The sequence below is a fragment of the Panthera pardus genome, unplaced genomic scaffold, assembly GCF_024362965.1.
Source record: "Panthera pardus isolate Hobbes unplaced genomic scaffold, ASM2436296v1 HiC_scaffold_17, whole genome shotgun sequence".
Taxonomy (NCBI): Eukaryota; Metazoa; Chordata; class Mammalia; order Carnivora; family Felidae; genus Panthera; species Panthera pardus.
In genome coordinates this window covers 36,455,400-36,472,269 of record NW_026526732.1, presented here as the reverse complement: position 1 = coordinate 36,472,269, position 16,870 = coordinate 36,455,400, and the positions used below count along the sequence as shown (strand labels likewise).

At 34.5% G+C, this 16,870-nt stretch overlaps 1 protein-coding gene across 12 annotated transcripts in view; it reads right to left on the bottom strand.

Annotated features, from left to right (window-relative positions):
- Positions 1-16,870, bottom strand: part of PTPRK (protein tyrosine phosphatase receptor type K) — a 557,535-nt gene that overhangs the window by 114,944 nt on the left and 425,721 nt on the right. For all 12 annotated transcript variants that reach the window (XM_053904511.1, XM_053904504.1, XM_053904506.1 and 9 more), the window contains exons 8-11: positions 11,459-11,761; positions 5,396-5,505; positions 4,090-4,291; positions 425-530 (exon numbers count right to left, since the gene is read on the bottom strand). In XM_053904511.1, the coding sequence (XP_053760486.1) occupies positions 425-530; positions 4,090-4,291; positions 5,396-5,505; positions 11,459-11,761 (721 nt within the window). The remainder of the gene's footprint in view (positions 1-424; positions 531-4,089; positions 4,292-5,395; positions 5,506-11,458; positions 11,762-16,870) is intronic.

The window sequence follows — 16,870 nt, the reverse complement described above, 5'->3', positions numbered from 1 at the left end:
TATGAAATTATTCGTAACACATTTAATAATGCATTGGATAGGAGTTATTTTCTCATTCTATTTCTGACAAATACCTTCAAAGCCCATATTCTATAGATACCGACAGAGGAAGTGGAATGAAATGGGACTAGAGGAAAATAAAAATCAAAGAGCAGTGCTCTTATATCAAACAGTACAGAGAATGATTCAGTGCATGAATATCTCAAAAACACCCTTAGAATTTTATTCTTAAAAGTCTATCTGCAGGCTTTGTCCAAATGAAAAATAAACAAAAACAAAACAAAACAAAAATAAAACCTCTGACAGTTATCATCAAATGAACATCTCTTAGAAATGAACCACTATATCGACCGCTAAGCAGCTATGAGAAAACAGCTTTCCTATTGCTGTTTTTCCCTATTCTTATTATTCTTTTCCCACTTACCTGATTGGTGCCCCTTTGGCCTGTGCTGGTCTCAACAATACAGTTATTGTGGTGGCCGTTTCATTGAGAGAGGCATCGACTCCTTCATAGTCAGGTAAAGTTGGAGCTGGTAAGTGATTGATGAGGGGGAAAAAAAGTTTCAGTCAATTAAAAGAATTATATCATAGTTCAGGATGAATAAATGATCCTGAATGGGGGAAAATAAATTTCCTATTTAATTTTCTGAAATGTACTTTATTTTGTAGAATACCATACATAACTGGATGTTAACCCTGGGAGTCTAGGCAGCAGAAGATATGAAGCCCACGGTTTGTTATTGAAATTTAAATGATCATCTGGTGACTTGGACACACACTCCAAACCTTTTGTGAAGGGGCTTTAGCTTTTAGTTTCCTGGGACCTTGAAACCAGCATTGATGGCATGGAAGTGATGTGAACAGCGTCGACTCTGGGGACTCTGGGTAAGGGGCTTGCACACGGAGATGTAGAGACAGAAATGGCAAGAAGTGAGCCAGAGGCTACCTGGTGAGGTGGTGCTGTGTACGATCTAAAATAAAGGTTGTGGAATGGCTCAGTGTTAGTATCTGGACTGCTTTCACCACTGGGGCCACAACAGAAACATATCAAGGCAGTGTGATGAATGGGAATAGGAACCTTAGTTTACATTTAGCATTAACTAGTGCATTAGTTGCCAAATTCTTGAGAAGAAGAAACTTCTACATTTTCAAAATATTTTATAATATTTTGGGTGGGGGAGAGGGCTCCCTAATCTTGACGTGGGTGAAAAAGTAACCTCAAATGGCTTTTGGTTATTTCTACACAGAAAGATATTTTAGGGAGGACATAACCAGTGAAATGTGTACACTATCAGAGAAACTGATAACAGATGGCATCCAATACAAATTTCAAAGTATTTCATTCATTCACTGAGCATTTACTGAATATATACATTGTGTCAATTTTTTTAGTGCTATGAGTATAAAGACAAATAAAGCATGGTCTCTGATATGTATAGAGTTGAAAGTAGAGATTCATATTTACCAAGAATGAGAATCTCATAAACAACAACAACAACAACAACAACAAAAAACTATAACAAAATTTTGGGTGACTAAAAGAAGAGTCAGTTCATTTGTTAAAACAGTAGTTCTCAAACTAGTCAGATCAGAAGCCCATGGAGAACTTCTTAAAACAGATTGATGCCTTTTCCCTTAGAGTTTCTAGTTCAGTAGGTCCAGGGAGGAGCCTGATACCGTGCATTTCTAGAAAGTTTTCAGGTGATGTTGATGCTGTTGGTCAGTGGACCACACTTGGCAGAACCACTAATCTAAACTAAACCACTAGTCTAAACTAGCATGGGGAGTCAGAAAAACAAAACAAAGACAACTTCAGGATTCAGAGGATGCTTGAGCTGAATGTCACAAGAACAGTACAAACTCATCAGGACAAGAAAGTAGTCAATACAATGCCTGAGACAGGAAACAGAATATCTGAACATATCATCACATGATAGGACACGGTGCATTCTGACAGCTACAAGCAGTCTGGTAGGCCTGGAACTTTGGACTATGAGTAGGAGTGGAGGATGGGAGAAGCCATAAAATTAAGGGATACAAATGCTAATTATGTATGGATGTTTGGGCTTTATCCTACTGAATACAATATATTAGATTTTGAAAAAATTTAGGAAGGAAATACATGCTGTACAAAGATCAATCGAAAAATACAATGAAGCAAGGTAAGTCTGAAGGCAAGGATAGTGCTTGGAAAGATATTTCAATGAGCTGTTTAAAATACGGTCCAGATGGAAAGGAAGAATCAGAAAGAGACAAATTACCTGAGAGTTATTCAGGAAGTAGGATCAATGGATATTAAATATGTACAATATGTAGACATATGTGGATAATATATGTGTGTACTAAAACACACACACACACACACACACCATGCCTCCAATAACTTGATTTCACTTTTATTTAAAGTGTTTTTAAAGTGCTGAGGAATATAATTTCTGCACTCAAGGGATAAATAACAAGAAGTTACCTTAATATTTCAAATGATGCCGGGCACTACACTAACCATACATTTTATTAGCTTTAGTTTGATTACCGCACGTTCCAAAGACACAATGATTGCAGTCTAGTTTTTAAAGTTCAATTCAAGTGCCCATGTATATAGGTTGATTCAAGTAAAACTGGGCAGCTAAATAATTCAAAGAAAATGCTACATGGGTGTTCTGGACTTTAACTATAAATTTTCTATTCAATAAAAACCACATGTCTAAACCATAATAAATTATGATTCTCGATAGTGTCCATTGTTTTACAAGTTCATGTAATTTTGTAGCTATCTCTAGTGAAAGATCTTGACTCAAATGCAGCACTGTGGCTAATTCCAGAGGGTAAGAAACATGTTTCACTGTACAGTGATATCACCAGGTCATCTTTTCTAGTGATTCAATCAATATTTTAAATTGATGATTTAGAATTGTTCCACCAGGGAGTGAATTGGCAAATTTAATACATTGTTATTTTCTAACATAATGGATGATATTCTCAAATTCTTTTTTTGTTAGAATAAGGTAAATCAAATAGCTCATATTGGAATAGCTAATATGTTTCACGATATAAATTTTTAAGGTTTTATATTCAAAACATTTCCAAATAGAAACTAGACTTCAAAAAAATAGAGAATATGTAGCTTCCTTCTGATGCAAATGATGCAGATTCGGAACAACAGTAGAAATTTTTAGTGATGTATTATAATATAAGGTATTATCAACATATGCTATGTAGAACTATAATGAAAATGAACATAAAGGAACAAAAAGGTAGGAACTCAACATCAGTATTTTAATATATTAAGTAGTTGATCCTGTATCACTTTCGTTTTTCAGATTTAACTCTTCAGCTACATATATAAAATGTATTTATTTTAGTAATCTTAAATAACCAAGATAACACATTACATAAGCTAATGTAGAATTCGGGCATATTATAATGCTGACTGGTGGCCAAATTTAGTCAGATTAAACTGGTGACTTGACTGGAGGGGAAATCTGTATTTACATCTGTAAATAATCTAGTCATTACAAACTGAAATTATGAGCATAAAATAATGTGAAATTTAACTGTATATGCTTATCAACTTCAAATCTCCCACACATCACCATTCTGAAATTTAGATGAGTTTAGGTGAGATTTGTAAGAGAAAGAACAGCTCATGTTTGCTTAAAAATACCAGGATGTCAAGGGAAATGGAAGAGAGTGACAAGGAATGTGGCACTGTAATAGATCAAAGATCTCCTATCATTCTTTGGATAAAATCCACTTATTATGATATCTGATATCATGATAATTACGAACTCCTTAAAAGTATAAATCTTTTAGCATTTATAATGAACTTTTAAATGTTTCTAGTTCAGATAAAACAATGTTTTAAAAAAGACCACTTTCAATGAAAAGTGATTATTTGAGATGTTTTTAGGTTTGGACATATAACCAATTATAACCCATATTCACATAATTCTCTAAAGAACCTTCAACCATGAATAACTAGCTATATTAAAGATTTAATAAGTGAGACGACTACCCTCAGCATACATATGATTCTCTGGGATGTGCTATTATAAACCAATCCTGTTCGCACTTTATTCCTCTGCATACCTGAGATATTGGTGGTCACATTGATGGCTGTGGCTGGCCCAAAGCCTTTGACTGTGCTGGCTCTTATGAAAAACTGGTAGGTGGTTCCAGGATGCAGATGCATGAAGACATGGTGGGTGCTGTTCCATAAATTTGATACAGTCTGGGGAGGTCCAGCCACTGGAACTGCAGGATCAAATGATCTTATGCTGCTGTAGCTGACCTGTTTTAAGAAATATATTTCCTATTACATTCCCAATATAAGTCATAATATAATCTAAATAAACCCCTTTTAAATAAGATAGTATTCAAGAGCATCTCTGTGGAGTGAATCCCATTTTTCTTAAACTTCTCTTCCTTCTTATTTGGATATGGTTATTTCACTATCATTACATATCTAATGTCAGTCCATCTGTCCATCCATCCATCTATAGATATACCTAGAGTTATAACATCTGACTGGACCAATATACATCTATTTTCTTGCATCAAAAGATAAATTAATTTATTTAACTATGAAAACACACATAGACACAATCCTATATATATATATATATAGGATATATATACCGATATATCATATATTTTAATGTATATGAAACACAGAAACCGTTCAACAAATGTTTGTTAGAACTAACATCATCTTATACTTTGTCTGAGTTACACAACAAATTTCATGTAAATATTCAAGTATGCTAATAGAGTCACAAATTATAAGACTGCACTAGTGATTCCGGTTCCCGTGATGCTCTCTGCAGCCACTAGAAATTTATATATTTTATGCTCGAATCAACACTGACTATGCAGGAACAGAACAACATATTTGTGCAATTAAAATGATCTTTTCTTCTTTTTAGTTTCTCATATTTAAAAATAAGATGATGATTTATGTTCAAAATTGTGATGAAGCTCTGGAATAGTCAGGTTTATAATATATTTTCCTTTTTTGGTAATGATCCTTTATTCTGTAACAATTGGCATTCATTGGCCTCCCCTAAATTACAGTATAAAATGTGAGTTTCTTAATTTTATAAAAATTCATTCTTTACAACCATCAGTAAGTCTGTTTGAAAAGGCCTATCTTGCGCCCCTAAAACAACAACAACAACAACAAAACACACATTTACTTTAAGAATTAGAAAATTCTAGGTGCTATAAAATATTTGTTTTGAAACTCAATTTTGGGATCAAGGAATTTTTAAACTAAAAGAGGGGAGAACTAAAAATGATTTTAGTCTCCTAATCCTCTCTTACTTATTTTCTATTATTTCTCTAAGTTTTTCCTTTTACTCTCCCTTCAACCCACATTTCAGTTAACTTCTAATACCTCATATTGAGTGATGATTCCATTTGGATCCAAAGGTTCTTTCCAGTTCAAGAAGATTTTATTTTCAAAAGATGTTCCTTGAAGAGAATTGACTGGTACAGGGCCAGGCACTACAAAATATACATTTTTGGTTATAAAGATCCTTATATCAGAAACAGAAAAAGTAAATACTGTAAGCTATATAAGCCAAAAGAAAAATAAATAAATAAAATGTGTCCTTAAAAATATAAGCTATGTGACTAGTTTTCTGATTTAAACAAATGGGAATTTAAAGTAATCTACAGGGGTGCCTGGGTGGCTCAGTCGGTTGAGCGTCCGACTTCGGCTCAGGTCACGATCCCGCGGTTCGTGAGTTCGAGCCCCGCGTCGGGCTCTGGGCTGATGGCTCAGAGCCTGGAGCCTGCTTCAGATTCTGTGTCTCCCTCTCTCTCTGCCTCTCCCCCGTTCATGCTCTCTCTCTGTCCCAAAAATAAATAAACGTTAAAGTAATCTACAAACTTCTAATGTGGAAAATGTACAATTGCAAAGTTATTTTTATTCAAAAGAATATTCTATCACCTTGGAGGGTTGAATAAATTGTGTAGTATAGTTTTCTCTGTTGTATACCTCCAATAACATGAAGATCTCATTTGTAATTTGTTTCAAGAACAGAGCTATATTTCCCTGAAAGATATTCAGGGATAAGCCCCTAAAGTGTCTCCATAAACACATTTCATTAAATAATGAATTATAATAATAATCAACACTCCTTGGACTTAATTTTTTTTTTATGTTTTATTTTATATTTGAGAGAAAGAGACAGACAGAGAGAGAGAAGGAAAGAGGCAGAGAGGCAGAGACAGAATCTGAAGCAGGCTCCAGGCTCCGAGCGTTTAGCACAGAGCCTGATGTGGGGCTTGAACTCACAAGCAGTGAGATCATAACCTGAGCCAAAGTTGGACATTTAACGGACTGAGCCACCTAGGCGCCCCATCACTCCTTGGACTTAAAAGCCAAATCATAATAAAATTGAATTGAAATCTCTGTTAATAGTCAATATGACTTTTATTGCCATACTTATTAAATTTCTATAACTTAAAAAGACAGCATTGATTATTACAATTTTTAAGAAACGTAAAGATGAATAGGTTCAAATATCATGGCTTCAGTGTTTTAAATGAAATTCCCTTTTGTAAACCTAAGCATCAAACCATTTTATAACATCAGACTTGTTTAGGACTCAACAATCAGCATAACCAGTTTTGAAGTGTCCCCAGGTATGTCAAGAGCTGAGAAACCTTCAGACCAGACCTTATTTGCAAATGTCATATAACTGACAATACCCAGTGGCAGCAATGAACAACACATCAGCTTCTATTGACAAAATGTAAAACATCAGATACTTTTGCTATTTGCTTTTATGTATTTTATCTAAATCCATAGTTACTATTTATTCACACAAATAATCAGTTTCTTGCTCTGATAATGTTTGAATATGTATCGTATCCACCCTACTTTGCTTAAAAAATGGGTTTTCTTTTGAAATATTGACCCAATATTGGGCAAGTATGGTTTTTAATTAATATTTTTCCTTAATCTAACGTTTCAGTGAACTTCACACATGGCATTATCTAGAAATGTAGTTGCTGAGTATACAGCAATTTTGTGAGGATTGAAATAAATTAAAAATCACTGGATCAAAGGAATTCACTGCATTGTAGCTAGCAGCATCAAGAAATTCTGAACGATACGTCAAAATAGGAAGATTTATTTCAGACTACAAGGAGGCGATGAATGATGTTATGACCTCTGGGACAGCCAATATAATTTGGTGCATTAATAACAAATTCAGAAAGAAAAAAAAAACATAAAAGAAAGAAACCCATCAACAGAAAAGATGTCAGCACTAGACTTCAGAAGAAATGTATATGCTTCTGTCAGCTGAAGCTTTAGGGAGAAGTTAACCAAAGGCATCCACCTCCACATGTCCCAGGTCCACAGTGTTGGCACAGACTATACAGTCTATCAAGGCAGAGGAGGCTGCCACAGGCATTAGTTTGTTTTCCAAGAGTGTTAGCTTTTATGTCCTTTGAGTAGAATGAAAAAAGCATACGATTGTAATTAAGAAAAACCATTTCTTCACCTTTCCACAATGCTCATAGATGGTGGCTGTCAGCAGTAGGAGGAGGCAAGACCCCCAATTAGTGACAAAATGTTCATTTGATGGTATTATAATTACTACCTGCGTTCATTAAACACCGTTTGGCCAAAGTTTTAGAAAATGGCGTAGGTGTATTTCAAATTGTTTACCAATAGAGATAGTTTAGAATGTTTGCATAATTCTGCATTAGAAGAGAGGTAGAATTGAGGAGGAGCCTTCCTAGAATGTGTGTATTTCTTTGCTCTACTTACATAGGTTCTCTTTTGTCAACAGGATTCACTGAAATTACCCACAGGTCATATTTGTAAGAGGGAAAAGTTTGTGGAAAAATTATGGCCAAGATAGTACCATGCTACTGACCTTGCACTGGGACTAGTATAGTGCACAAGAGAAAGACCTACACCTAGCTGAACTACAAAACAAACACATGAACAGGTGGGTCAGGGAGGGGGCACAGACAAATTATACTTAATAACTCCCCACCTTTGAAGGAAGCCAATGTCTGTATATAATGTCTATATGTACTTTGATTTGTGTAAATACAACATGAAGTTACTAAGACCAGCATCATGGTCATCTTCATATTCCAGGGAATTTCACTTCACGTTTCCACATCAACGACTTTTAATGGAGACAGAATGCTGACTTTCATTCCCCTGTTTCTGATTTATTTGAGAGCCGTTTCAGCTTTTTTTTTTTTTTTTTGCATATAATAAAATCCTTTACAAGATACTCTCAAAATGGAAGAGAGAGGAAAAATGAAATGTGGGTGGGGCAAGTTATATTAAATAAGCACTACAGACTTTTAAAATATAATAAATGTACATTTAAAAATAGCTACGTATTAGCAAAAACTGTCCCCAAACCAAGCTTTTCTGCTGAGCTAACTTCATAATATTGATTTTTATAAATGCTAGGATAAAAAATGAAAACAAAATCTCATACAAAAAATTCTACCCATGCATTAAAAAAATGTATGCAATAAATTAAATATAAATTCTACCGTAGGGTTCTGGTGGGAAATCATTTTAGCTTTGCTCTCATGATTTATGGATGCCCCTAGAATTCTTTTCATGAAATTATATTCTTTTATTAGATGGTTGATAATTTATTCTTTTTCTATGTATATAGGGCAGCAATAATTTAGTAAGACTGACTTAATTAGATCATCTTAACCCATCGATCTTTGCAACAATAGACTATGATTTAGATACTCTGTCCCCCTCTCAGGAACATTGAGTCATATCAAATACTCCATGTAGAAACTGGAGCTCACATGAGCAGATCTGAAGGCTGAGTTCCTCGAAAATACTTTATACAAAGTTTGTACTTCAATCATTTAGTTTTATATATAAAACAAAAGAGAAGAAAAAAAAATTCTCACAGAAGAATGACTTCATGACCATCCTGTGACATAATAATATGCAATTCAATATCATTATATCCAGTAAAAAATTCTTCAAAACATAGGTTGAAATAAAACTAGCATAAGCAATAATATTGAAATTAGACTTATTTTCATTTTACATTTATAAAACTGCTTAGATAGATAAAATAAATAGCACAGTCATGAATCTCATGAAGTTAGGGCAAAATTTAAGATTCCTTGGCAAGTCTCTTTCTGATTATTAATCTAGTTGTATGTGCACCCAAAAATGCATTTAAAAATTTAATGAAATATAAAAAAGTTACATGAGCCTGTCTGCATTCTTTGGTTTATGGGAAAGGCAGGCAAAATAAAGGCCATACCAAAATATAGCATCAAAATGAATTACTGTTAGAGAGTGATTGGCTGAAGTACAATTGCAGCTGAGTCTAAAATCATCAATTAATAAATCAAGTTTAAAAAATTTTAAGTGTAGGCAATACAATATGTGAGCACATTCTTATTACTAAAAACATGGGTTACAAGGTATTTAGGGTAAATAGACATTCTAATATTTACCCAACTTTATGACATGAGAGAGATTTTTCAGAGTTTTTGAATCTGAGCTTAGACTTCCCATTTCTCTCATCCATCTATGAAACAATTATGCTAATTATTCTTTCTTACACAATCACGTGTTGGGTGTGTTTTGTGTGTGTGTGTGTGTGTGTGTGTGTGTGTGTGTGTGTGTGTGTGTAGGAGTTTATAAGCACTTATGTGCTTATTAAAGCAAGGTTTGTTGTCTGAAATATTGTTAAGGCTTCGATTAGGTACAAGTTCAAGCAGGATAGTTGAAGTAATCATGTTTGGTTACCTTAAAAACAAAAAAGTACATTTATCATAAAGAAGTCTTTGGTTTATTCCTTGAAAATTTTAGGAATATGATAATAACTCCATGCATAATTTTAGAACAATACCATTTGCTTCAAAATCTGAGCTAAATGAAGTTGAAAAGCTCTCACTTCCCTTTATTACAACAAAAATAATAGAATGAACTTGGGTCATTTCCACTTTTCAGAGTGAGAGAGCTTGAAGTGATAAGGAGAAACTTCTAGAAACTGTGGTATATTGACCTATCTTATGGCAGTCTCATAGCTGGTAGGCATCAAAACATACATCTGAGCTGAAATATCAGAACTTGAGGGAAACTGGAAACACTTGGGTATGAACTCCATCCTGTTTTCTGAAACCTAAACAAAAATGTGGCCCTATTGATAGGCTGTTCAAGGAGAAGTTTAGAAGGAGATGGAACCTAAGAGATTATCTTATTTAAACTTTTCACACAGAGATGAGAAGTGGAAATCTAGTGGAGTAAACAGATTGGGTAAGGGAACACTTATTAGTGCCAGGACTGAAAGCTCACGATTCCTCACTCCCAGCTGATCTTTGCCTCCATTCACTAAATAGCCCACTTTTTCCCTTACATGCTTCCATTCATCATGGTAAATTTTGAAAATGAAACATCTTACATTGAAATAATACATTATTATTATTATTATCATCAGAATATCATCATTTGTACATACTTTTGGGAAGGGCACATTTTTGTTGAATCAAGAAATATATTCATTAACATTAATGACAAACTATATGCTACAGTAAATGTGCACATATTATAATATTAATATAAATGTCTGTCTCTATTATTTAATCATTGTGAAGTAACACACATAGAAATTGGACATAATGTAGTTAAATTTCTTAGGTGGTAATAAAATGGATAAAAGATGATGACTTGTCAATATCAATATTTAGACTTAAAGATACAAACTTCAACCTTCTTTTCTATTTAAACTTACATAAATCCATCTAAAAATGAGTGGAATAGGTAAATAGTGCCAATTAAAAAGTTTTCTTTGACATTTATTTATTTTTGAGAGACAGAGACAGAGCACAAGTGGGAGAGGACAGAGAGAGAGGGAGACACAGAATCTGAAGTAGGCTCCAGGCTCTGAGCTGTCAGCACACAGCCTGATGTGGGGTTTGAACTCACAAACCATGAGATCGTGACCTGAGCTGAAGTCAGACGCTCAACCAACTGAGCCATCCAGGCGCCCCTATAGTGCTAATTTTAAATGATAAGGAAAATGAAAGATGCTATTATTGGTTTGTAAATGCAAAAAAAAAAAAAAACACACTAAGTTTTAACCAAGTGCATTTCATCAATCAATAGGTAAATGATACAGTGCCACAAACAGTGAAAATTATTTTTGTACAGTTGATAGGAAAAACTTTATTTTAAACTTTGGTGTAGTTGTTATTTCTCTAAAGTATAAAAACAAAACATTACAGGGATATTTCATCTAGTATTTGATGCTACTCTGAAGAATATTAAGCTTTTTTGTTAAAGACAAACTTTTCAAAGTTAACCTCGTTAAGAGCATGTAGCAGATTTCAGAATCCAATTCCATTTTGGTTACTCTAGGGAAAACTGTAAGCAATTACATAATCCTGTTATATAATTCCCTCTTTTTAAAATAACGAAGTATGAACATACCATCTTCATCAGTTTGAATAATTGTCTCTTCACTCTCTTTCCTGCCTTCTGGATTGGTTAGGATCATCTTGAGGCTGACATTTGTATAAGGTGGCAGATGGTTCACAACATGCTGAGGGGCTTTGGGGTCCATGTCCAAACAGTCTGCCTTGCTCTCATTGTGACCACGGAAGTAATGGTAGCAGATAGTGACATTAAAAGTGTGGCACCGAGTAATGTTATAACCCAAGGATTCCCAGTCCACAGCAATGCGTCTTGCCTGTATCTCAGCAATCTTTAAAGTCTTTGGGGTTCGCATAGGTTCTGAAAAATAAATCAAAGATGCAGACAGCTGTCAACGTTCCAATGAATAATCTTGGCAAAATGAAACACTGAGCATGACATATGTGTAAACCTAGGAAAATTTAGAAGTCATCTTTTATTGTCACTTTCTTTTTTTACTCCTGGTCTTATTCCTGAAAGTTTCAGTCAGGGGCTGTGATTTACCAATAGGAAAAGAAATGTAAAATGTTGGCAATCCATAGTACTCAGGAACATGGCAGAAAAACAAAACTCTGAAAATGTGGCCACAATGCCTTTATGGTTACTGCTGTTGTTACTGCCCAATTCCCTGTCTCTCTTTTTTGTGTCATTACTGAGCAAGTGAATTAGCTAATATATCATAATGGATAAGAGTCAACACGTTCTGCTCTATGATTTGTCATGTCACCAAGCTATGGTGTATACTAATTAGTCTAATTGTAATACTAAACTACCATTTACCAAAAAGTGACGCAGATATTAATTAACATTTATTATCTCAGTAATGATGTTGTTCATCAAAGCAGAAAAATATCTGAGAAAAATGGCGAGAACACATGTGGATATTCACATTGTCATCTATCCTCCTTGATCTCTTTCTATCTTTTTCTAGGAAGCACTCAGGTCTGACAATCCAGTCACTGTCACCCAAACCAAACTGGAAGGTGAATTTCCATTCAACTGGAAAATGCTGGCAGAACTAAACACTCTAAAGACTGGAGTCTATCCATCACTGCTTCCCAAGTGTATTCTTTCCTCATGCAAGACTAACTTTAATCGTCTAACTTAATCAAAATAATTACTCTATGAAAGTCATGGCCATGGCAAAGTCTACATAGTAAACAAACCAATACAGAGCAAAGCTTTAATACATAGATTTGACAAAGAGATTAAAGTCAAGGCCAAGGTCAAAGCCCTGTTTGTATCTTCCTTAACTCACTAAGAATAGTCAATGCTCTTGCTAAATGGAAGTCAGTAGAAGAAAAAGAAGGAAAATAAATAATACAAAAAAGCCCAATTTGGGTGTTTTTATAAATTTTCATTTTCGAGATTAAAATCTCAGTTCTGTAAAAATAATCAGCATGGTATACAGATGGCAAGCCCAAACTGGGATTCCAGTTCAATGTATTATATGTGCCATCTGAAACACACTCTCGTGGCCATTTAAAACTTCAAAAGTACAAAAATACATACATATATATGCAAATTAATCCTTGGTAGAGTCCAATGGTTAGGTTTTAAATGCTGTGTGCCAGTCTTCTGATGAATCACAGTATTCAGTCTTCTTATTTTATCACTTTTGTTTTACGTGTTTTACATTAAGCCCTGTAAGTAGGCTAGGAAAAAAGATTGTGGCTTTCTAATCATTAAAAAAAGTCTCTTTATATGTTTAGCTCACGTTTACAATTTCCCCACCAGGCACGGGAGTGAGGTGATGACACATACAGTTCAGTCCAGTAACTGAAAACACATTCTTTGGCACCACTGCCCACAAAGATGACCAGGCAGTTGTAGGCAGTATCATCCTAAAATTCCAGATAAACTTTCTTCCTGTCTGCTAGGTAGCAACCTGACGCAGTTTAGGGGTCATGTTCAGGTTAGGCCATACTTCGTGACAGAATATCCAGAATAACAAAGTAGGATTTCTATCCAAAATACTTGGGAGTATATGAATGAAAATCTCCCATAAAGAAATGAGAACAAACATCAATAGATATTTACTGTTCTGTTTCAGGTTTCCTTTAAATCTACTACTTATATCCTTGAAACTCCCCTTATTTTGAATCAGAAATTTCCCCCTTTATAAATTTCTCTATTTCCAAGTCATCACTCTCTTTCATTCTTTTCATTTTATCCCACTGTTCAACTTGCACTTGCTCTGCATTCTAAGACAATTTTAAAAGCGTAAAAAAAAGTGTAAAATAAATTGAAGAAGACACAAATAAATGGGAAGATTTTCTGTGCTCATGAACTGGAAGAATTGATATTGTTAAAATGTCCATACTATACAAAGCAATCTGTAGATTCAAGGCAATAACTATCAAAATTCCAATGGTATTTTTCAAAGAAATAGAATGAACAATCTTAAAATTTGTATATAAACGTTAAAGACGCTGGAAAGCCAAAGCAATCTTAAGAATGAAGTACAAAGCAAGAGGCATCATGCTCCCTGATTTCAAATTACATTACAAAGCTATAGTAATTAAAACAACTTCTTTCTGACACAAAAACAGACACACAGATCAATGGAACAGAATACAAAGCCTAGAAATAACAACCCATGCATATACGAACTATTATTTACAGCAAAGTAGCCAGGAATATACAATGGGGAGAGAACAGTCTCCTTAATATAAGGTGTTGGGAAGGCTGTACAGCCACACAAAAAGAATGAAACTGGACCATTATTTTGTACCATATACAAAAATTAACTCAAAATAGATAAAAGTCTTCAATATAAGACCTGAAACCATAGAACTCCTAGAAGAAAATATAGGCAGTAAACCCCTTGACATAGGTCTTGGTGATGAGTTTTTAAATCAAACACAAAAAGTAAAAGCAACAAAAGGGAAAACACATAAGTGGGGCTGCATGATACTCAACAAAAAGCTTCTACTCAACAACGGAAATCAACAAGATGAAGTCACCCTACTGAGTGGGAGAAAATACTTGCAAATCACATATTTAATAAGGGGCTAATATCCAAAATATATAAAGAACTCATATAACTCAATGGCAAAACAAAATTTTTTTGATTAAAAAGTGGGTAGCATATCTGAATAGACATTTGTCCAAAGATGAAATACAGATGGCCAACAGGTACATGAAAAGATGCTCAACATCATTAATCATCAGGGCAATGCAAATGAAAAACATAATGAGATATCACCTCATACCAATTAACATGACTACTATCGAAAAGAAAAAATAACAAGTGTTGGCAATGATGTGGAGAAAAGGGAACCCGTGGGCACTGTTGGTGGGAATGTAAACTAGTGCAGCCACTATGGGAAACAGAATGGAGTTTCCTTAAAAAAATCAAAAATAGAACTACCACATGATCTAGCAATTCCACTTTTGGGTATTTATACAAAGAAAACAAAACATTGGAAAGACACATACACCCCCGTGTTTATTGCAGCATTATTTACAAAGCCAAGATATGGAAGTCACCAAAGTGTGCATGTATATATACATACGTACAGTGGGATATTACTCAGCCATAAAAATAATGAAATCTTGACATCTGTGACAGCATGAATGGACCTTGAGGGTATGATGCTAAGTGAAATCAGTCAGGCAGACAAAGACAAATACCATATGTTTTCTCTTATATGTGGAATATATAAAAATTTAAAAATAGAAAAGCAAAAAATGAATGAAGCTCATAGATTCAGAGGATAGATTGATGGTTGCCAGAAGTGGGGGTGTGAGAGTAGAAGAATGGGTAAAAAGGTTACACATTTATTTGTAAAAGTCAAATTAAAAAAATGTAACAGTCCTAGAGATGTATGACATAACTTCATTGGAAGGAGTAAGGAAAAATTTTACCTAAGTAACTCAGGAAATTAGTAGAGAGTTTAAGACAACAAACAAACAACAAACAAACAAAAACCAGTGGATATTCCTAGTAATGATTTAAAGTTTATAGATGACTTTATGGTGGAGTCATCATAGAGAGACCACATTTCTGAACAGCAAATGTAGAGGTCTGTTCAAAGAAAAAGAAAACCTGTCACACCTGTCAGAATGACTAAAATCAAATACACAAGAAACAACACATGTTGGGAGGATGTCGAGAAGAAGGAACCCTCTTGCACTGCTTCTGGGAATGTAAACAGGGACAGCCACTGTGGAAAACAGTATGGAGGTTCCTCAAAAAATTAAAACAGAACCACTCTATGAACCAATAACCGCACTACTGGGAATTTATCCCCAAATACAGAAGCATTAATTCAAAGGGATACATACACCCCTAAGTTTATGGCAGCATTATTTACAATAGCCAAATTATGGAAGGAGCCAACTATCCTGGATACATGAATGGACAAAGAAGAGGTGAGATATATATATATATATAACAAAGAAGAGGTGAGATATATATCTATATCTATATCTATATCTATATATATATAACATTATTCAGTCATAAAAATAATGAAATCTTGCCACTTGCAACAACAAGGATAGAACTAGAGTATTATGCTAAGCGAGGTAAGTCAGTCAGAGAAGGAAAAATACCACATCATCTCACTCACATGTGGAATTTAAGAAACCAAACAAATAAGGAAAGGAGGAGAAAGAGAGAGAGAGAGAGAGAGAGAGAGAGAGAGAGAGACAAACCAAGAAACAGACTCTTAACTACGGAGAATGAACTGGTGGTTACCAGACAGAAGGTGGGTGGGTGGGATGGGAAAATAGGGGATGGGGCTTATGTGTACACTTATCATGATAAAAAAAACCCTAGGAACAAAATAATAAATTAAAAAAGTAGACATATGAATGTGAAAAAAGCAGAAATGAAAAGTACTAAGGAAAGAAGAAATTATTTAACACTGTATGGACTAACAGTCTTAAGAAGCAAATCTTAGGGATGCCTGGGTGGCTCAGTCAGTTAAGCATCCAACTCGATTTTGATCTCACGGTCCTGAGATCGAGCCTCACGTGGGCTCCGCACTGGGAGTCTGCTTAAAATTCTCTCCATCCCTCTCCTTCTGTCCCACTTGCACATGCACATGTATCTTCTCTCCCCCCACCTCAATAAATTAAAAAAAAAAGAAGCAAATCTGAAATCTTCTTGTTATATTACTGACTCTATATTTCTACGTTTTCTCCTAAGCTAATCATAAAATAATTAAAGAATTAATTTTCCTATTATAAGTTCAGATAATTATAGAAATATATAGAAATGTTCTTCCAACTAATCTTATTGTATTCAATTTCTTTTTGCCTTCTTGCTTCCTTTATAAAACCCATCCAAGGAGGACTGCAAACAGGGAATGTATGTGCTATTTAATTCTGCTCTAGCTGAACAGCTATTGGAACTGCTTGAAGAGGTTCTGAACAGCCCTAGAGCTAAGGCAAAGTTTGTACAAACGTGGTGTTTCTCTA